General features: G+C 42.9%; 1 protein-coding gene across 1 annotated transcript in view; it reads right to left on the bottom strand.

The window, feature by feature from the left end:
• The window catches only part of camk1da (calcium/calmodulin-dependent protein kinase 1Da), a 45,990-nt gene that overhangs the window by 5,327 nt on the left and 16,748 nt on the right, over positions 1 to 23,915 (bottom strand). The window contains exons 2-10 of the mRNA XM_068717022.1: positions 20,259 to 20,390; positions 17,480 to 17,554; positions 9,073 to 9,211; positions 8,707 to 8,833; positions 5,877 to 5,952; positions 2,958 to 3,070; positions 1,545 to 1,623; positions 1,327 to 1,414; positions 499 to 754 (exon numbers count right to left, since the gene is read on the bottom strand). Of these exons, the coding sequence (XP_068573123.1) occupies positions 499 to 754; positions 1,327 to 1,414; positions 1,545 to 1,623; positions 2,958 to 3,070; positions 5,877 to 5,952; positions 8,707 to 8,833; positions 9,073 to 9,211; positions 17,480 to 17,554; positions 20,259 to 20,390 (1,085 nt within the window). The remainder of the gene's footprint in view (positions 1 to 498; positions 755 to 1,326; positions 1,415 to 1,544; positions 1,624 to 2,957; positions 3,071 to 5,876; positions 5,953 to 8,706; positions 8,834 to 9,072; positions 9,212 to 17,479; positions 17,555 to 20,258; positions 20,391 to 23,915) is intronic.

Below are 23,915 nucleotides of genomic sequence, written 5' to 3'. Positions count from 1 at the left end.
CTATGATAACAGTGGTTGCTTTAGACATGCGAGAGGTTACATTTGCGCTTTATTGTTTGTATTTACTTTAAACGTTAAAAGAGAAAAGGCTTTTAGGGTGAGGACGAACCAATGTGAACACAACACTACGTCTGTGAGTTTGTCTGCCGTTGTTGGAACAGAGACAGAGCTGCTGATGTTAGCTTACACTCTTGATATAGTAGCACTCAGGACTGGCTTGTTTTTTGTACATAACTTTTAACTCACAAGAACAACAAAGTTGAATGGAACGCTGTGTTAGTATGTAGGTAAGCTAGTTAGCCGAACATGCTAACGTTTTCAGCTTTCATTGGAGCAGACAAACACCAAATTCTTGATGTACATACAGAGTATCACTTCCAAAGATTACACTATGATTGCACAATCGTGGTTTAGAGTATTATCAATTCTGTAACTTTTTTGTAATACATATGTTCTCCTGACTCTCTGGTGCTACTGATACTACTGACTCATACTCACATTCCTTGCGGGGAGCTGCTAAATTGTTGTCTGTCGAGGAGGTTTTGCTGGCGGCCGTGGTGGCGTTCTGGCTCAGCGCCGTCTGGCCGGTGATTTGGCTCTGAGCTGGCTGGATCTGGCCCGCCTGGCTCTGAGCCGGCCTCTGCGTCTGGCTGGGCCTGGTCGGCGGGTTGGAGGCGTCCATGCTGCTCCCCATGCTGCTGCCAAGCTGCAGCCGCCTCATGTGGCGAACCACGGCGGTGGCATTGAACGCTTGCTGGAGAGAGGTAGGAAATGGGAAGATGAGCTCTCACTTCGCCTCAAGTGACTTTGCTGTACTGCCGATGTACTGTCTCATGAGGAGGAGGGGATTATATAAAGGTTTTTTATTAAATATTTTGTCATTGTAAAGTTCGAAAAAGGGATTTTTCGTCTTCATAAAAGGCTTTGCAGACCAGAATCTGCTTTTCATGAACTGGCACTAGTGCAAAAAAAAAAAAAGCCATGATATGGTCTTCTGTTTAAGGTTATTTTCCATTAAAAACATCTGAGGTTCAAATCGTACACAAGCTGGATGTGCTTTTAACACACAGAGCTGGAAATGACATACTGTGTGAGGAGCACTTCTTAAAGAAAGAGGAATTTGTCTCAGGTCTGCAGGTTACTCTCTGCAGCAGGAAAAGAAAAGGGGATGATGAAGGTCCTGAACATGTGGTGGGCCAAGTTTTTTTACTACACAGTGATTCATCTTCTAAAAAACACAGACAATCGTTTGAGGAGTCGTACTGAAGTAATGTGCTGCAATAGAGCCAGATCCACAGAGAATAAACCGTAGTAAACTAAACTTACCCTCCATTTGCTCTTGGCGAAGTTCTTTCTGATCTGTCGGCTGACTGACTCATGGATGTTCTTGCACAGTGCTGTATCACCGGCGATCCTGACACACACACACACACACACAAATTCTTTGTGAACACTTCTGACGGTACATCAATATCGATATTGATTTTATGCCTTTTTGTTAGCCTGTGTGTGACATCCCTTGCGAGTGTGTGTGCGTTTCTCACCAGGGGTGTCTGAGCGCCTGATCACAGGTGAAACGCTTGGCTGGATCTTTTTCCATCAGACTGCCGATGAAATCCTTGGCTGAATGAAACACAAGGGCCATAAAACGTCAACACTCTAGACACACGAGCACCATACTGACTTTAAACAGCATTTTGAAACAATTCCTTCTGCTTAAAAAAAGATATGCGTGACACGCTGGTAATCTTTGATATTTCAGTGAGTTTGGATTGCTTGTGCAAATACTTTTGATTAGCATCCGCTGAAAACCTGGTATCTGATTAAAAACATAATGTCTCAGAAGACTACGAATCTACAGCCATGCTAACCGCTCTGTGAGGCTGTACATATGACCAGCGGTGCTTTGTGCTAAATGCTAACGCCATCAAGCTAACACGCTCGCAAACACAATGCTGATGTTCAACAGGTAGAATGTTTACCATGCTCATCGTCCTAGTGTAGCTTGTTAGCATGCTAGCATTTGGTAATTAGAACTAAGCACAAAGTACAGCTGTGGCTGAAGGGAATGTCATTAGTTTTACAAGTTTTTTTTATTATAAACCAGAGTATTGGACAATCAAAATTTTGACCTGATAATGACGCCAAGTAAAAGGATCATCAAAATGATTACAATTCCTCCTGAGGGGAGATGAATGTGTGTTCAAAATGTAGCGGCAATCCATCCAGACATTTCAATCAAAGCTACAAATGTCAACATTGTGGCCCTAGAGGGAATCTCAGAATGTCATTAGGGATTCATCCTCTGGTAACCATGAATGTGTGTATGAAATGTCAGTCCATCAATAACTGTTCTGTCTGGACCATTGTCGTCCCCTTACATGCATAAAAACAACTTCATATTTGCATGACAACAAAAATCGAGTTGGTGTTTCAGAGGGTTCCACGGGTTGAAACGTGTCATCACAGAGCTGCATCTTCAGCTGCGGTGTAAAATTAAACACCCAAAATTGGATTTTGAGGTTATTACAAAAAAAAAAAACGTAACTCGGATTTGGGTGATTTCCAAGTGCTCTAAGCACCATCTGCTATATTTGCTTCAAGAACAAACCTGAATGAATGCTATTTTATCCTCATCAACACACACACACACACACACACACACACACACACACACACACACACACACACACACACACACACACACACACACACACACACACACACACACCAGGCTTCGCACATAATTGTGGTGGTGACTGATGACCCCACACACACACATTCCCAAACACATTCCTTCCAGGCAGATGATGTCAGAGGCTGTGATGGAGAGGTGGTGTGTGGTAAATGTGTGCCATGTGTGGGGGACGGAGGAGGACAAAGGAAAAAGTGGTCAAGGGAGCAGAAGAGGAGGAAGAACGAGGAGGAGGAAGAGGAGGAGGAGGAGGAAGGCTCACCTGAGTCCGATATGTCGTCCCAGTACGGCGCGTCAAACTCGTAGTCGGCTTTCAGGATCTGTTCGAACAGCTTGGAGTCGTTCTCGTCGTAGAACGGAGGGTAACCACACAGCCTGCAGACAAGACGTTTACTCATTCACTCTGGTTATTCACTGACTCATTTATCCAGTCATTCATTCACTTTTGTCTCTCGAGTGATTGATTAACTCACTTTGTCATTTCATACAGTACAAAACAAGTCAACTGATTGGTTTATCTATTTACTCAGTCAATAAATCATTTATGCATTCACAGATTTATTAAATCATTCATTTAGAGCCGATGAATGATGAGTCGGAATATTGCTAGATATTAATCTGTTGTACAAAACAAGTTATTTGAAGATGTTTATCCCTGACTCTGGGAACACAATAATGTTTTTGTTGCACTAAACCTAATTTGGATTGTTTGATATGTAATTTAGCACCCATCTGCCATAATGTGATTTATATCAATATCAGGTTCATTGTGTGAGTTCATTAATGGCATCTTGCCCGTTTTTGTGGCAGGGGACAACAGTGGTTAATGTGACAGCCCCTTTCTATAGTAGTCCTGGCAGTAGTTGGCGGTATCACCTTAATCGGGTCAACATGAGATTACTGCGTTCCCAGTGTTCCCAGTGTTTACTGAGGCTCCCGTCTGATTCTCCGTAATGAGCCGCCTGAACCGACAAAAACACCATCCGCACCTCATTACTGAAGTTCTGGATGCACCAAGAGATTTTGATAAAAACTCATTAAAATGCTGTTCTCCATCGATACACAATCACACACACACACACACACACACACACACACACACACACACAAAGAATAAAAGAAAAGCACACCAGGAGGAAAGGAAGAAAGAGTCTGCCTGCAGTGAAGAAAGTAAGGCTTTCCGTTTGTTTTTCTGGTTTCTCATTTGGTTACAGACTCACCTGTCACTTAGCTAACCCTCCACTCTATTACACACACACACACACACACACACACACACACACACACACACACACACACACACACACACACACACACACACACACACACACACACACACACACACACACAGGAAGAAACTAAGTTTCGGCCTGGTGTGAAGAGATGCTGGCCTTTTGTTTTTCTGCTTTCACGTTTGCTTGGAGACTCAGCCTCCGCTCACCATCCATCCCACTGAACACACTCGGGATCCCAGGTGATTATCATGGCTGATTACCTAATGTGATCTTTCCACCTGAGCAGCGGCTAAAAGCTAGCAAGGTCTGAATCCCAACGCTAATTGTGCTAATTGTCAGCAGGGAGCCGCTCTAACTCTCTCTCCCTCGTGCACACGCACGCGCACACGCATACACACACACACACACACACACACACACACACACACACACTAAAATGATTAAAATGGTGGCTTAAGGCATCAATATCATTGTGGTACACACGTTAGAGGTCATGCTCTAAAGACACACTCCCACACACACGTTGGAGCACAAACAGATGCACCCACACACACACACACACACACACACACACACACACACACACACACTAAAACAGCCCTGTACACACAACAGTAAGCTAAGCACATTGAAATTGTAGTTGTTATTGTTCGCTTACACTCAAAGGTGTGCACACACACACACACACACACACACACACACACACACAAGTGAAAGTGTGTGTGTGGTGGTATGAGGTTGGGGTGATGCGGCAGAAAAAAAACAAAAAGCAGGGAATGATACGTCTAGACTGCTGCTCCATGTCCATACAAGGCCGTTCAGCAGAGCTCCATCTGGCCCAGATGACGGCACACGCAGCATCATCAACACACACACATGCACGCACGCAGGGTAAAATCAACAAATACACAAATACACAAATACACAAATACACACACACACACACACACACACACACACACACACACACACACACACACACACACACACACACACACACACACACACACACACACACACACACACACACACACACACACACACACACACACACACACACACACACACACACACACACACGTGGGACTGGCTCAAGTTCAGCTCCAGAACAGAGTGGAGCTACATGACCTTTGAGGGCAATAGGCTCCGTGTACACATTAGCGTGTACTAGCATTGCTAACGGTTAAATTAGTGCATGACAAACCGATGCCAGCTAGCTTAATGAAAAGAATATGGAGGTGTAACACAACACAACTCAGCCGGTGGTTTTGTGTGTGTGTGTGTGTGTGTGTGTGTGTGTGTACAAGCTTAGTCGGAGGTGAGTCATTCTGTGTCATATGTGAGTCTGACTCTGATTTCCAATAGATGTTGTGCTGTTACAGATTCCTATGTGGAGAAAAAGATAAGACGTCAAAGCAGAACTGTTCTCAATTGATTTTTTGCACATGGAGTAAAGAAAACAACTTTCTGTGACATCTATCTGTAATTGCCTATAGCTGCAAAACAATTTTCAATAACTGGTAAAAGAAATATTAGCAGGGTAACTGTAAAGTCAGACCGTGCATTTTTTTCTCCAAATACCAAAGACAAGAGTCAAAACTGATCTCCTTTGATTTCAATTCTTGTTTGCTTTCACAACTCAACTGTTGACACACAGGTGTTTCCACTTGTTCTGGCTAATTAGACCTCAGCTCAGGTGACATTTTGATTTATCCCACTCATTCAAATGAGTGAAGTCTCGCAGCAAAAGAAAGTGTCAGAACTCTGCGATGTGTTCAGGCAACTCGATAATCTGACATATGGTGTCGACGGGTCTCCCGGCGAGAAACTTGTGCAAACTGTGAATCTGACACCAACTGAGAGTGCGGTGATCCGTCGGGCTGCTTTGGGTGAAACCACTCGCTGTGCAGCGTGTCGTGACCCGAAGGAGACCAGTTGGTACTTACAGGATGTAGGCGATCACCCCAATGGACCAGCAGTCCACCGCCTTACTGTACGGCTTCTGGGCCAGAACCTCTGGAGCTGAGAGTGAAAGAAAAATAAATGTATATTGGTTACTTGTTTTTCTTACTAATGTAATTTTGTAATAGCCTGGTGTTAAAGCTTAAATCTGGATCGTGTTTTCAGCAGCGTTCTCCTTTCTAGTCAGCTTGAGGTCCAGTTAAAACTCCCGTGCGATCATTGTGTGAAAATGTGGCTGTTTTATGAGCCTGAATAAAGAGAAAACATGCAGAATCTCCATGTCTGTCCAAATTGAAATCACATGTCGGGTTTGGTGGGAACGGTGGGAAATTTCCTGCGGGAGGAACACATTTTCACATCCTGCAAAAAAAGTTGTAACTGACACAAAAGTAGACCCCGAAATAAAAGACCCAAACAAAGCAACAACCTCATGCTTTATCCTGTATTTCAACATGAAGCTCACTTCTGTTTTATTATTTCTGTAGTTTCCTCTGCTCTTTGTGTTCATAAGGCAGGCTGCCCTGGCCTGATCTTTCCCTGTGGCTCATTACCAAGCCTCTAGTCCCGTCAGTGAGCTCACCAGAACATCGCCTCTCACACACACACACGCACACGCACACGCACACACACACACACACACACACACACACACACACACACACACACACACACACACACACACACACACACAAGGCTGGATTGAAATAGATTTGGCACACTTACACAAATGGCAAGATATGAAGAAATACCAAAACAGAAACTTTGCACACATGCTGAATCAGAGATTTGTTTATAGATCTACACTGAATCATTGTGAAGGTGTGTGTGTGTGTGTGTGTGTGTGTGTGTGTGTTGTTTTGCTGGACTTGCCTGGTGCTCACTACTTTAAAAAGTTAAAGAGTTTAGGGTCAAATATGTTGTAAATGTGTAAAATACGGCAGTGATCCGAAATGTATATTCATCCGTGTAACTCCATTTCTGTTGCTAAATTCTCATTACTGAAGTATTTCTGCACTGCATGTTCTCCACATCACCTATCAAACAATGGGAGGGACCTCATCATCTTTGGACTCTGACTCTTTTGGTCGTTCTGCTATTTCAGAACAACACTGTTGTCCCAAAGCGTGTGTCTCGTTAACATAAGCTTTCACGAGGTTCGTCACCATTTTTTTTGCGTGGAATAAAAGAGCAACATCAGGTCAAAGGGATGTCTGTTGATTGCTTTTTAAGTTATAAACTTTACAAATCTTTTTAAAAAATGTTTTAAATCGGGATAACTGTGCTGTATTTGCTGTTTTTGTCTTCCTCGTGTTCTGCAAAAAAAAAGAAAAAAAGAAGAAAGTTTTAACTACCCCTACTAAATAAATAGATAAACATTTAGTTGATCAATAAGCAATGTACCTGACATTAACTAATAATATAATAAAATAGAATAAATGAAAGGAGCTGTCACTGGAGGGCTGTTACAGTAAAACATACAATAGTTGATCTTACTCTATTTTTAGGCAAGACATTGTGATTTTTCAGGATGATAAAAAGGCAAGACAAAATGCAAATCTTGCAAAGACTGAATTGCTTGGACGTTTTTTGTTTTTAGGAACATCAACTGAGCATGCACCATTTTCCAGGAATTTCAAGTAAGTTCAAGTGGAAATTTGGCATCAGTTAGTGAACTTTCTAACCTGTTGGGCTGAATATACCAGCACCTGTTTGCAGTGACACATTCAAAAATAGTCCCACAGCCTTTGTTAACATCCCAAATTTGATTTCTGTTGGAGAACTTCAAGGGCCTAGTTAGATCACTTTGTCAATGGAAGTTCTTCATAAGTATATGCACATCGTTCAGATCTGGTTTTAATTCTGTGCGTTCCAGGGTTATTTATAGTTACATTTAGACACAAATTGTCTGGAGTGGAAATGCCCTGTGGCCAAGCAAGCCTCTGCAGGAGGGAGAGGAGGCTGCTCGAGGGGCAAAGCCCAAAATGAGCTCCATGGGACAGATGAACGAGAGAGGTACAGAGAGACAGGATGAAAGAGAGAAAGACACAAGGATTTGATCATTTAAAGTCAAAGTGTATGTGTGTGTTTCATAGATCGTAAAATTAAGAAAATAAAGAAAAGCAGCCGAACTGAAACTACAAAAATATAGAACAACCAGTGTGTTTATGTTCCAACATGGGAGTGTGTGTGTGTGTGCTGTCAACACAGAACATCTGTCTCTTATAACACACACACACACACACACACACACACACACACACACACACACACACACACACACACACACACACACACACACACACACACACACACACACACACACACACACCACCAGATCACAAAGACGGTGCAGGATACATAAAGGGTGTCAGATGCTAACAACATGCGCTCTTTGAATTTTTCATGCGTGTTGTTGGATCAACGCCAGCAGAAATCAAAGGAGACAGCTTGGTTTGTATTCACACTAACACATAGTGGCATAATGAGAAATACAGACGTGTGGCAGCTATGACCCCCATTTCCAAACCACAATGCGGCTATGGACCCAAAAACCAAGTCTGCAAAACCAGCAAAACTGGCTTTTGTCTACCTCCGTCTGAAATCAAGGACCCATTGCTTAAAAATATATCAAGAGTTTCAAGTGGCAAATCTGCCCTCGTTAGCACATGTGTGTGTGTAGAGAGTGGAAAGCCCTTAGGAGAGCAAGCCTTTATTAAACAGTTTATTATCTCTTCGTTTCCTGGATACTAATGTTTTTTTAGGGGGAAAGAAAAAGAAAAAGAAGGAGAGGCCAGGGAAGACTGGCTAACGTACCCACATATCCTGGCGTGCCGCACGCAGTGGACATGACATCGCCACTGCCCTCCATCTTGGAGAGTCCAAAGTCGCTGATCATGATCTTGGACTCGTCTTGGGGATTAAAATACAGCAAGTTCTCTGGCTGGAGGAGACAGAGAGAGAGACAGAGGGAGACAGAGAGAGACAGACAGAGAGAGAGACAGATAGAGAGAGAGACAGAGAGAGAGACAGAGACAGAGAGAGACAGAGGGAGACAGAGAGAGACAGACTGAGAGAGAGACAGAGTCACTCTGACCAATCAGCACTCTTCTAACAGCCGGCAGGCGCAACGCAGACCCACAAAAAATACCGGAGGAGTGTGTGTGTGCGTGTGTGTGTTACCTTCAGGTCTCGGTGTACGATGGCCATCTTGTGCAGGTAGTTCACAGCGTCCAGGACTTGTCGGATCAGCGTGCTCGCATCCTTCTCCGTGTAGAAACCCTTTTCCACGATTCGGTCGAACAGCTCGCCGCCGGACACGCTGCGGAATGGCAAGGAGATCGTGTGTGTGTCAGTGTATGTTTGTTAAAAAAGAAAAACATTAGCATGCACGCACACACATGGCAGTGACCGGTAAAAGGCTGGGGGGTGGGGGGTGTTGCTGGGTCAAGATCTCTGGTAATTTATGAGCTGCGTGTGGAAGCTGTGAGCAATGTGCTTCCTCACACACACACAAACACACACTTATACACACACAAAGTACTCACATACCCTGCAGCGTTTAGCATACCGTGTTCATGTTATTTTTGCAAAGTGTGATAAAAGTTGGAAAATGCATCCTCCCATATTCCTGGAAAGCAGGGGTGTAAGAAAATATCAAAAATGGCGATATTACGTTTTGTGTTACCGTATCGATTCTCAAAAACATCGTTCTGGTTTTGGTAGTTCAGCTCTCAGTGTTTGTGCCCTCTCAAAGTAGAACTATGATGTTGGGTGTTACAGGGACTGTGAGGAATGCAAATGCAGGTCGAACTGCTCTGATTGCATGATAAATTAAACTGTTAAACTCAGATTTTATGCATATGGTGGTGTGTACTTTAAACTATGGCAGTTTTCCTTTAATTTGATTAGAAAGAAAATCAGAAATTAGTACTTTTTGCTCAATTTTCAATGTGAAACTTGTTCTTGAAAGGAGACAAAGCTCCCACCAAGTTGATAAAAAATATATTCTGACACACAAACAGCGTGCAGACAGAATGGAACCCAGCAATGCTGGTAAAAGAAGAAACTCACAATTGACCCCAGAGAAAAAACTCATTTCAAAGTTCATCCCCTCTGGCAGATTCTTTCAATATTTAGTTTGATGTTTTATGACTCCAGACCACATGAAATGACTTGTTCGGGCGCACATACAGTCGGAGCAGATGGGAACGGGCTCATCTTATGCCGTACGGACGCATTGCTCCCCCTGCTGGAGGATAACCTCCTCCTTCACCTCACGATGTCATCTAATCTAAATGTTTAGACGTTAATGTGGACTATTTGCCGTACAAGATGTGTCGACATAAGTAAGCAACACAGTGGCAGTATTTGTAATATTACTAGTAGTAATAATAAGAGCAGTAGTACCCAACCAACCTTGTAGTATTCTCTATATACTGCATGTTTATACTTTGTGCATTAAAGCATAATGAAGGCATATGCACACATGCACTAATACGCACTAGTGGCCAGAAATGTGCACATAAAACACCACAGACACACAACAAGGCGAACACATGCATGCACACAATCGCACAGCGTATCTGTGGGGCGTCGTCACGGCGACGGATCAGATTAGAGCCTGTGGAAGTTAAACTCTAATGAAGTTTCTGGAAAAAAAAAAGATTAGAATTAATTGCTAATCCTCTGACTCTTCAAAGAGGGCAGCGACATGTTTGGTTTCAGAGGCAGTCATTTCTGGGAATGACAAGAAAGGGCCAAACACACACACACACACACACACACACACACACACACACACAGACACGCACACAGACACGCACACACGCACACACACACACACACGCACACACACACGCACACACACACGCACACAGACACGCACACAGACACACACACACACACACACACACACACACACACACACACACACACACACACACACACACACACACACACACACACACACACACACTGCAAAAGGGGAGATCAGCCACCAGGCTGCATGGTTGCGTAAGCGTTTGCGTAAGGAGACCATGGCAATCAGACAGGAGCAACCACACAAGAGAACACAGACACACGAGCGCAGACACGAGGGCGGGACCGCACACACACACGCACACACACACACGCACACGCACACGCACAGAGACATGAACATATTAAAAGCAAGCGCATACACACAGAGACAAGCGTGAAAAACACAGAGATAAACATACAAGGTCACACATCAAAGTTAAACACGTACAAGTACGCACACTAAACACAATGTCACGCGTAAAAAGAGGCTGAGGTATTGTCAAATTAACCTCAGATCATCTTATTATTCATTCAATCTAATAAACAATATCAGGAGGTCTAAGGTCACAGCATCCTTACAATATATTTATGTCCCCCAGTCTATTTATTATAGAGCACTACAGTTACTGTTCGCCGGCCATCACAAATTTCTCAATGGAACGAAAAAAGTAGCAGCCATGGCATGTGCATTCCAATTCTGATAACAATCCCAGAATGCAGTGTGTCTCATTTAATAGATGAGAATATGCCGTTTGGGCGGCTCTATGCCTGTGTGGTATTGACCTTATTCTTTGCCTGAACCAGGGCTCTTTCACATGGCACAAGGCACTTGCCAAAAAAATTAAATCTTTAAAAAAAGCTGTTCTTAAGTTTGAATCAGTTTTCAGGAGAGAAAGTCACCATTTAGATTGCCAATATGTGATCAGTTTATCAAAATAAGGCCTAATTGGAAATTTCCGCTGATGTTTATGGAAAAAAAATTGGAGAGGAGCTGCTGGCTGTATATAAATCACATGTCGAAAGTGTTTTTGTTTACTCTCACTGCCAGAAGGGGAAGACACAGGTATCCAATGCATGTTTAACCATAAAATGAATCAAGAACCCATCGATTTGCTAGTAGCTAGTTACTAGCTAGCTAGCTAGGATAAGCTTCATCTTCACACAGAGTAATTACAAGGTAATTAAAAAGGAGAAGGCCATTTTCATATGTTGTCCTCCCAGTCACTGATGGCTGATGGGTGTGGTTCTGTAAAACCATCCGATTGTGTTTTTTTTGCTGAATGTTCCCAAATATCCCTCTTGTTTTCAATGCTAACAGTGCTACAAATGGGATACAAATGCATTCGGACCAGCAGCGAAAAAAATGGACGGACGGCATAAAGTGAATAACTCAATTTCTGCATTTAGAAAAAATCTTCATGGAAAACAATAAAATTATGTTTTTTATTTTTGCTGTGACATTTTAAGGCCCTCCACAGCCTCTGTCCATCCACACAGGTGTTTCCACTTGTCTAGGCTGATTAAAGCTCTTCTGAGCGCTGTGTGGGCAGACTGCGCTTTCAGCGGGTCGGCTCCAAATATGAGCGGCACCGTTTCAATTCAGGACAGAGTTCCGCACATGAGCGTAAACAAAACCCACTGTGTGTAATTGTCTTATTTACACCTGTGATTTTCCTTCTGACATGTCACAATGTCCACACTGATCTCTCTTCAACCGGAGAGGAGTCTAATTATCCGGAATAAGTGCAAACACCTGTGCTTTAAATCATTGTGTACATTATGGGTTCAGCACATTTACATTTTAAGTCATCTGATTCTGGGGGTAGAGTCGTCCCCATTTTCTACAGCTGCAGATGAATTTTCCGGCATTCACTTTTTTTCCCCCCCAGGATAAATGCTTTCCTTTTTCTCATTCCCTTCTTCACCATCCCGACATCCATCTCTCCTCCGTCAGCTCATCTGTTTACAGGCAGGCGGTCGCATTGCTGTCTCGAGGCAACGGTTGTGCATCATGACTGACAGAAAGCCTTATTTTCATGTGTGTGTGTGTGTGTGTGTGTGTGTGTGTGTGTGTGTGTGTGTATTACAGTCTAGGGACCTGACTAACTAATCACAGCTGCCCCACCGCTTCAAAGGCTGCACTTGCACTTCTGGTTTGCTTTTCTTTGATCCAGTTGATGTTTGTTCCCATGAATGCTTATCACACAAAAACATTAATAACTATCATTTTAACTATTTAAAAAAATTGCCATTTGTCTGAAATCCTTAATTTGAACGTCAGAATTTTGTTAAATGACAAGACGGTTTGATAATTTTTCTCATGATGTAATTTCACCCCAAAAATTGCCTACCGCTGCTTTAGGTTTCCCGGGAATGCACAAAAACAAAAGGTGATGCAATAAATAAAAAAACACACTTAAAACTATAACATAAGAATCAAAAAATTATACCACAGGTCTATCTTTTTGCAACCTTTCTGAGGTCAGATGCTGCATACTTTTTTTTATACTTACTACACCACAGATGCTTTCGCCTTTTGGCTAATATGCCTCTCGCAACATAAACAGCATCAATATAAAGCCCACGTTGCTCTCGGTTGCATCGATTTTCATAGCGGCGCCGACTGATTGCCTCCCTGCGGTGGAGGTTACGTAAGACGGGCTGTGATGAACGGGAGTGAAGGAAGCGCAGTCAGACTGCATCGATCCACCATGCCGCATTTACACCAAAAAATATTTTACTAAATCCTTTTCTAAATGAGATTCATGTGTGCTGAAAAAAAACAAAAAACTGACATCTCAGGTAAATGAACATAATTAGAACAAATGAGGTTACTTATTACAGTGGCGTTTGGTCTGGAAAAGCCTCACTTTCTGCTACGAGCTTGCTGAGGCACTGATGACAGATTGCCGTCACCAGCTACACAGATTCTTTCTGTTTCAGCAGATCAGCTGTACAGTGACGGAGCTGCTGTGTACAGCATAAGGAAGAACAGCCTGCAGCGCTGAGGCCACATGAAAAGGGAGCCTGAACTGCTCTCTCTTCTGATGCTTTTACACTGAGCCTTCTATTTTTTAACATAGCGTCTCTCTCTCTCTGATGCTCTGTCTGAACATGAGACGATGCAGAATCTTAAAAGAGCACTGTGAAAATGTTAGTCAAATAGAATGAGAAGTGGCACAGTAAATATTAATTGTAACAGTCAGAAAGGTTATCCAAAAGCTTGTCTGAATAAGTAAAAAAATATCACACAAACAACGGCACAACTAATCTCTCACATTGATAATACCACCTGCTGCAATTCTCAAGGTCCCAATGAAACGTTATAAAGCAGGTGTTAACTTTGACCCTGTAACTATGGCAACCGACCCATATTCCATGAATAGATGGAACTTGAAAGAAAAAAACGTTTAAAAAAAAAAATTGCAAGTGAGCAAGCGAAAGGCGAGAGGTGATGGAAATAAGGTGCGAGAGGGGAGGAAAGGAAGCAGTGAAGTGAAGGGAGCAGAGAGCAGATGGTGTGAGAGAGGAGAGAAAAGACACAGGGATGGGGGGGTGTACAGGGGGACGGAGGAGCAGAGGCGGGGTCTTTCCTGTTACCGTCTCTGTCGTGCTTTGTTAGAATGAAAACTGTCTTTTGCCCTAAAAGCGAGGTGAAAGCAGTAGAAATGAGGCAGCAGGTTAAAACTCCTTGAGATGATGTTTTATTGAGTCTGACAACCTGTATATGCAGCACAGCAGAGAGAAGTACATACACTTAACTGCTGCAAAGCTCCCACTCAAAGTCACGAGATTCCATTTCTTAAATCTGGACACAATTTTAATAATGTCTAGAAATTATTTACCAGTAAAGTTCTGACTGAGTAGGGACGATCACTTCCTTCTCATGTTACCCACCGTAAGTAAAGCTGACAAACAGGTGATGGCAGCTGGCCTGCCAACACAACTACTGTTAATTGGTTTATTCATGACAACAGGAAACTCCGTCAAAAGGTTAACGTTATTGAAGGTAAACAGCTTAATCAGAGTAAAACCTTTGACTGCAGTCTGGCCAACAGAGGATTTCAGGTGACGTAACGCACTTCTCAGCAGACGTGTTGGAGGAACCTCGGCTCTGTGAACGGCTGAATTTACACGATTGACCTGTGTGCTTACTGGGGCTGCTCAATTATTCAGATATCATCACGATTTTGGCTCACCGCAATTAAATGAACATGATCGACTGGGATATTGACGTTGGAAAAGCGTGCTCCGCTTGTAAAAAAACTCCACTGCATATCAAATCGAGAACAGACAGCCACTGGGGGATCACTATGTTTTGGCTTTACTGTTGGGGAACTGTCATGCCGCTGCACTCATAGACTGTATACAGTATAAGAAGTGGACGTAGTCATCGTGACGTCACCCGTTGGTTTGTGGACTGGCGTTTTATTTTCATGCAGAGATCTGCACATTAGCAGGAATGTAACACAACATCAAAATAAAAGTAGTGCTCCGTTTATTTTAAATGCACGCTAAAAATGTTTTTCCTAAAATCTATAAATGATCGCGATGAATAATCACGATTCATTAGGTTTATCATTTCGGGTGTAAACCTGGAGCCATAGTGCTCATTGTGACAATTTCTTTTCTGATAATTCCTTCAGTCATCTATTATCATTACTGTCAGCTTAGCTAGCTACAGATGAAAATTTTACCCAGTCATTTTGGACGAATGAAATTTTGCCTTGTCGAATTAACAAGCAATAAACTGCAACTTTGGTCAATTCAAAACACAGTGTTTTGCTGCTCCGGCCTTATTTGGTCTGGTATGACCGGTAGCTTATGGTCGCTAACATTAGCTAAGGTCACACAGATAATGTTATATACGTTTACAGGGAAATGATGTTTGTATTTCCTTAAGCCTTACATCTGCAGCAGAAGCACTGCAGCTTTCTTTAGATGAAAGCCTTTAGCCTGGATTGAAAATGTCACTGGTGCAGAACATAAATACCATTAAATACCAGTGATGTCGCTTAAAACTTCCATTTATCAGATGAGGTCTGATGTAATATGTCACAGTAACCTATATAGGAGCCAGATCTTATCAACCTATTACTGAGAATGATGCTACCTTTGGTATCTTTAAAGCTTACTGATCCATCAGCCTAATTTAAAGAAAATGTAAATTCTCATTCAGGCTAAAATCTGCAAGTTTAAACAATCACCCAAGTTCCATTTCTATTGATTATGACATACAGCTGCTACATAAACTCCAGAATTAGAGCACAGAAAATGCAATAAACTAGTTTAATCTCAAGGAAAAGGAAGAAGTCCATTTTTCCATTCAAAAGTAAAATATTAGCTTTTACTTAAGAGTTTATTCCCTGAATCAAAACTAGAAAAAGTTGTGTTTTTTTAATCGTAAAACAAAACCCTTCGCTTCCTGTATTTTGACCGCAGCTAACGTAGAAAGATCCTCGTGTGGTAGGCAGACAAGATAAAGCGTTAACGCCGGGTTGTAAACACACCCCTTGTTGTGTAATCCGCAGCCATGACTTCCACCTGAACTTGACTGAAATGTTTCCAGTACAAGGGCCAAACTGCCCGACCAACTTCTCCTCTTATGTAAGCGGCAGTAACCTTGCAGAGGAGGTTAGTAGGGCACCCATGGGTGAACCACACACAATCCTGCTTCCCCCTACAGCTGACCATCAAGCGGAGATGTTGCTGATGCATTCTGTGTTGTGTGTGTGTGTGTGTGTGTGTGTGTGTGGGAGGATGGGTGGGCTGTGCGTGTGTGAGATTTTGTCATCTCGGTGGAGCTGTCGTTGAAGTGAAGAGTGTGTGTGTGTGTGTGTGTGTGTGTGTGTGTGTGTGTGTGTGTGTGTGTGTGTGTGTGTGTGTGTGTGTGTGTGTGTGTGTGTGTGTGTGTGTGTGTGTGTACGTGGTGATGGGTGGGCGGACAGAAGAATACGATTTAACGTGTGAGAAAGACAGAGATGGAGAATTATGAATCTCTGGCTCATTTATATGTAGTGTTTCATGAATAACTCAAGAAAACATTGTCATTTTAAGATTTCTGTATTCCAACAGATATTGCTCTTGTGGTTTTCTCCAGGAAAGTTCTAATGTTCCCATTTTTTTAAATGGAAAATATCACCAAAAACAAATCATACAATAAACAGAGTTTGTATTTTTGACAAAAATAAATAAATAATAATAATCTAAAACGGATGAAAGGAATTTTTTCTGTGACCAGTGATCACTCACCTCAAAATTGAACAATCCCAACACTATAATCTGAGTCTAGTATGTTTCCAGCTACAACAACGTCCAAAAATCCTACATTTCCCATAATGCAAGTAGATAGCATATTTCCATGCTGACTCGTACTGCTCTGCAGGTTTAGTAAGGAAACGCTGTGAGAACCACAACTTTCTCCTGATTATTAAGTCAGCATGCAGTCCCATTTATCTTCTCCTCCCAGAGGAACCTGCTTTTAGGTTCAGAAAGAGACTTTCTTGTGTGAAGTGCACAACAGAAAATGAACGCTACTGGTCATAGCGGAAGTGTACATGTTGACAAGTTTTCACATGTATACTGAACACACTGTGTAAAATCAGTGGCTTGCCCCTTTAAGTTTCAGCATAAAACTTACTGTCACTGGATCACCTGATTGAATGATCTCCCAGGGACGTGGCTGATTTGGGGCTCTGTTTTCTCATCAACTAGATTGATCAACAGTCCCAAAAGCTCAAGTAAGAGAGCAAATGAACAACAAAAAAGACAGGAAGCTTAAACTCACAGCTGCATGATCAGGTAGAGGTGGTCAGGACTCTCGTAGATGTCCTCCAGTGCCACGATGTTCTCATGCTTGATCCTGCAAAGCAAAGACAGACCATCAGTGTTTTATTTCAAAGCTGCAGCACGTCTTATGTCACACAATAACCTATTAACGAAACTAAACTGTCACCTCGGGTGGCCTTACAATCCAGACTTCAGTACCCAGATTTCTTCAGTCGCTTTTCTGGTGCTTTTGATCACACTACATGATCTTCATCCGCAGATAGAGTTGGCCTAGTTGCCACGGAAATGTAGATTTCCAAGCTATTCATTTTTTGCCCAGTTGCTCAGCAAACGTTACCTGCTGATGAAGATCATGGGATATGATTGAAAGCTCCAGAACAGCTACTAAAGGGACCTTGAGGTTTCTGGAGGCTAGTTGGCATCTGAAGAAGACTGTAGCTGCGTTTTTGCAAAAACTACTAATTCTGAAGCCGAGGATGAACTTTCGCACAAAAATTTCCACCCAGCTCAAATTCTTCAGGGACTCGAACCGACAATCTTCCGATCACAGAGGGCCATTTTGCCACAAAACCATTTTCATCTTCTCCTCACCTCTCTGCTCATTTCTGTCAGTTCTCTCCTGGTTTCTCCATGGTTACGGCTCTGTGACGAGGGTGTTTCCATCCTTTTGTGTGTGTGTGTGTGTGTGTGTGTGTGTGTGTGTGTGTGTGTGTGTGTGTGTGTGTGTGTGTGTGTGTGGGAGTACATTCGTTATCCTAACACCTCATACCTTGTAGAAACACGATTGATTTTGTGCGTGGGTGTGTGGGTTAATCATCTTTTGCATTGTGAACAGAGGTAATTCCCCCTAGTCTATCTCTCTCTCTCTCTCTCTCTAACACACACACACACACAGCAGGTGCGCAGGTGAGCATCTAACACTTAATATGGAGCGTGCAACCTTTCGACGGCAGGCAGGCGATGAACCGCGGAGCTGAGACGTGACTCATACACACAGACACAGGCGTGCAGGTTGAAAAGGGATGATGTGTGTGTGTGTGTGTGTGTGTGTGTGTGTGTGTGTGTGTGCACTTATTAAAGCCCTGCCTGAGATAATGAAGAGAGTATAATGGCAGAGGAGAGCCAGGAAGCATTGTTAAAAACCCTCTCGTACATTATTGGCTTTATGCTCCTGCCAGTTGTTCTCATTCATGGATTTCTCCTGCATGAGTCCTGCAGCACAGATGGAACTGCTGTGCACAGAACGATGTCATGTGTGGCATTTTTATTTGCTTTTCAATCTTTTGAACTGTAGCACATAAAGCTCTGAAGTGAGCTGAAATGATACGTTGATTAATTATTCTATTGTATATACGGGAATCAGAGCATTAATATGGCAGCAAACGACTATTTGCGATGTAAAGATACAGTGGCGTAATGTCTCCTTGAGCAGAGAATGATGTCATTTATCAAGTGAAATTGACAAACATTCTTGAAATTGAGCTTCACAATTAAGAGTTGGAAGAAAAAACAAAGAAGCAAAGAAATAATTTGAAGACATCCCCTTTAGCTATGTGGCTATACTTCTAATTGTATTAATTAACCAAATGATTAATCAAATAAATAAATGATATATATATATATATATATATATATGCATAAACAATGTTATTATATAAATAATATCGTTTTAATTTTTAATTTAATGACGTAATGAGACCACTGACTATTTTTATCACTCAGGCTGGGACACTCCCTGGAAATGTTGTATCATGGGAAATCAAGAAGAAATGTCTATGAGGATGATGCCGTTGACCTACTATAATACAGGTGCTGTAGCTTGTGTTCATGTTCCTCTTCTTGATTTTTTCCAGAATTCTTTCCATCATCTCCTTTCAGCAGATTCTCTGAAAGTGTTGGCTCTATTTGCTGAGGGAGAACATCGTCCTGATTTGTGTAAAGTCATCAGCTTTCCCTCCAAAGCCGACCCGCTGCTTCACAGTGAACGGGCTGGTAGAAACTGCCAGTGTGCTCCCTCACGCTCTCTTGTGTTTGCAGTAATGACACTCATTTGTCTCAATGAAAGTCTGCATCTCTCCTTTATTACAGGAGGCAATTTTCATTTTCTCTAATGTTACACTTTGCGGCTGAACGAACACATTTATTGTATCTAATAGAATAACGCCCGGCCAGTATGACATTTCTGTGTAATCATGTGGTCACACGCTTGTGTGTAAAAGGGAGACAAGTCCTTTTTTTTTTTTCTTCTGAGGGTATGCTTTGCCTCCCTTGCATGTTATTGTGTGCCATGTCTGTTACTATACAGTACACTAGCCCTGATGGGTTGAATCATGAATATCTAAATAAAATCCATGTCCATATAATGTGTGTCCATGTGTGACGCTCAGGAATGTTTCGGCAATGTTTTTGTTTCTTCTAAAATCGGATGTCTCTCAATGCAGAGTGTAGAAACACCAACTTCGTCTCGTTTTAATTCAGATTGAAGTCGATACGTTTCCTCTCAATTGACTGAAACGCCAACAACGGCATCCAAATAGAGTTCACCGCGGGATTCTTCTGGTTGATATCGTGCGGCTGTTTTGTGCTCAGACAGACAGGCGTTTCAGTCGTGATGTGTGCATGTGTGGTAGGTGGGATGCGGATCGTGACCTGGGGGCGGAAGGGTAAGGAGGGGGAGGGTGGGGGTGGTTGTGATGAGTGGAAGAGAGAGGAGATGCACAGTTGCCCCGGTAACCAGAATTAGGGAGGCTTTAGGTGCTTTGTCTGACGGCACTCACTTCCTCAGCACGGCGATCTCGTTCTCGATGCTGCTCTCCTTCCCCTTCAGAGCCTTCTTGGGGATGCATTTCACCGCAAACATCCGGCCGGTCAGCTTCTCCTGGGCCAGGACCACCTCGGAAAACGCTCCCCTGTGAACACATTTAAACAGAAGGGCACGCGAGTCACAAGCTGATCATTTATGCCGGTGTCCCACTAGATTTCACAATAAATAGGTTTTCACTATACATAAAAAAAAACAAAAAAACAATGGTCAAATTCAAAGTATGAGAGCTCGAGCTAACCAAACAAGAGGGGTCAGTAGAGTGTACCGGTTCAACCTTTTTTTCAGTGCTATTTGCTGTTGCCAGATTAAACCTAGCAAACAAAAGGGGAAAAAAACAACTTTTCTAGCCTAAATAAAATTGGAATGAATTTAGTTATTTTTGCCTTTGAGAGCTCATTGACAGCAGGTACAGGTATCTGATCTTAACATGCAGAAAATTACACTGCAATGATAATGAGATTGGATCTGCCAAGTGTAACATTACCAATTGTTTTTACTCATTCACTTAAAACGACTGTTACGGATGAAAAATAATTTCTCATTTTGGTTTCTTGCATCATAAAAATGGACGCTCCTCAATCATAATCACTGCGACAATATTAGGCAAAACGTCTCTCGGTTCTTGTATGAGCGTGTGTGTATGTGTGTGTGTGTGTGTGTGTGTGTGTGTGTGTGTGTGTGTGTGTGTGTGTGTGTGTGTGTGTGTGTGTGTGTGTGCGTGCGCCGGGGAGACGAGCAGGGCGACGAATGAAGATGAGCCCATTGAGAGTTAATCTGCCTGAACCAAGCGTTGACTCCTGTGACGATCTGCCATCAGCTTCACTGACTTTGCATTAGTGGAAAACAAACTTCTCTCTATCCTCATCTTGCCATTTGTCCCCGCTCCCTCTGCAACGTCCTCCGTCATCTCTTCCTGTGCAACATTCAGGTAACCTGCAGCCGACACAAATCCAGATTTATAACGTTATGCCCGCTAGATGCACAGTAACATTGAGTTTAAGACCACAAGACACCTTTTAAGGACCAGAGGAACAACCTTATGAAGTTTTTGTGGTGAAAGCGTTAGCAAACAGTTACCTTTCGACACATCCAGCAGACACGGAGCAACAGTAGCATTCATTTGGAGTTGCCTTTGTGGCCCTATAATTAATGGAAGTCCAATATTCACTGGTCTTTTAGCTCCGTTTTGTTCTCCACCAACTCCTGAGGTAAACAGTTGATATAAAAACACACTGTCTGCTATTGTGGTCAATAAAATCCAAACAAATTAGCTGAAGCATGCAACCTGAAACACTAAAAAACTATGTTCACACTACGAGCATCAAATCAAGGGGCCACAAGTCCTTTTCAGTGGGAGCCGGTGACATGAAGCTACAAACTGATGTCCGACACTTGCCACCGCGTGACGCCCTACAAAACGTATTTGAGCTGGCCTCAACGGCGAAGCGTCAACCAATCAAATGCGTTTGGTTTCACCATTTCCAGTCCCCTTTCCTTTACCCACCACTGTTCCGCTCCGTCTAAAAAAAACGGAAAGAGAAACGTATTCTTGCCGCTAGCCAGTTCTCAGTGCTTTTTAACGACATAACTACGTCAACGAGTGCTTGAGCAACACAATGATGTAGCAGGCTACACTTGGCTGCAGTGTGAACATAGCATAGTGATCTTCCCAACAGCTTCAGATGTACTTTGCGTCTAGCGCTGATTAGCAAACATTAGCATGATAACAAGCAAAACTAAAACGGTGCCCATAGTTAACATTACACCTGCTAAACATCCGCATGTTAGCATGCTAATGTTTAACATTTAGCTCAAAGTGCCGCCTTGGGGAGCTGCTAGCTTCCAGTTTGCTAATCTGTTGCCTTTTGTGATACACTGTGTGTCTTTTCTTTTAAATAGTGCTTATAGGATTATTACCAAAAAAAGGAAACGTGGCAAAATAACAGCAGTCGGGTTTATAGGAAGGAATCTGAGACTGCATTACACCAATGGGAGCAATAAAAATAAAGAAAAAGAGGTCCAACTGTGTTTTAATATTGCTCTACTAATCTTATTCTGCTGATTAAACATTTCATGCGAATATCTGTCAAATACTTTATTGCCATCAGTCAAGACTCAATTCATGAATTTACTTCCATCTCTCCATCTTTCACGCCATAAAAAAAAAAAAAAATAGAGTCTCGCATCAGGCGGCCTTTCATACACTCGTCCACCATCACATCACACCTTCGCCCTCCCGCTCCATGCCGAGGTTTCCATTCATCCATTGTTACCTTTGTGTGTATTTCGGTGTGTGTGTTTGTGCTGTAAGTGTGTTTTAAGACCCTCATCCCGGCGGTAAGAGGCTGTTGTGAATGAGTTCTCCATCACATTGATATGCGCTGCTGTGCGGCAAAGCCCTTGAGCCCCTTAGAGAAGGAGCACATTTGACAAGCCGCCCATCAGCCACTAGGGAGACTAGCCCCAAGAACGCCAGCGTGCCGTCACAGTAAGCGGTTTGTTGCTGATTTTCTCTGCATCTGCTTGCTCTTGGTGTTTTTCTCACGCCTCTCGGCGAGAATCTCGCTCTCTTCTCACCTTCACTTCCTCCTCCTCCTCCTCCCCCTCCTCCTCCCTCCTCTCTCTCTCTCATCCTCTTTGCGTTTCTCACCTCACTGTCCACATGTCTTTTACAGTGACAAGTGATCACATTACCGGTTGGCCACCCTGGCGATCAAGGTGGACTTTCCGGCAAACCAATCAGATCACTCCAAATGCCCTCACACGCCCGCACACACAGCAGACACCTGCTGGCACTGATAACGGCTGCTGTGGGTTTTGGTGACGTCAAAGCCAGACGAAACGAGCGGGCCGTGCTATTTGCATTGTTGCCTTGCTTACACACATGTGCGTACGTGGTTCATTCATTACCCGCAGAGACAGAGAAAGAGACACAGGTACACACATGAATGAGCATCCATTGACAAAAACAGCCGCACAGGGATACGTAACCTCACACTCCGGGCCACTGTGTGTGTGTGTGTGTGTGTGTGTGTGTGTGTGTGTGTGTGTGTGTGTGTGTGTGTGTGTGTGTGTGTGTGTGTGTGTGTGTGTGTGTGTGTGTGTGTATATGGCGGGGGTCTTCTACCCAACCGACAGTACGTGAACTCTTTAACCCTTAATCTGCACTAAATTCTTCTTCCCATAATCCCAATAACCCCTCAATTATAACAGTAGAGAACAAACACATTACATCTCATTAAAATAAATGTAAATAAAATCAGTAGCACGACTGTGAGATAATATGAACGAACGTTCACTTTGATGGTGATACCGACTATCCTTTCAAAAATCCCTGCTTCCTCAGTTTTTACTGGGTTTACTGAGTTACACTGCAGCATTGGCGTAATTGTTGTATCCAAACATTGCCATTGCCCAACTCCATCTCACGCCAGTGGTGACGCACAGGGCCATTACATTTTCACAGCTGCAGTTCTTATTAATCGTCACAGGTGGGCAGATTGCAGCTACAGTTGCTTTTGTGGCTACCTGCTGTGAGTTTGTCAGTAAATCCAGGGATAATCCACAATGAATCAAAGGAACTGTTAAAAGTCGCTACTGTCCATCTCTA

Source organism: Cebidichthys violaceus, unplaced genomic scaffold, assembly GCF_023349555.1.
Source record: "Cebidichthys violaceus isolate CVI_PGR_0920_01 unplaced genomic scaffold, fCebVio1.0.p SCAF_21, whole genome shotgun sequence".
Taxonomy (NCBI): Eukaryota; Metazoa; Chordata; class Actinopteri; order Perciformes; family Stichaeidae; genus Cebidichthys; species Cebidichthys violaceus.
The sequence above is the reverse complement of the archived record's forward strand: the minus strand, read 5'-3'. Positions and strand labels throughout refer to the sequence as shown.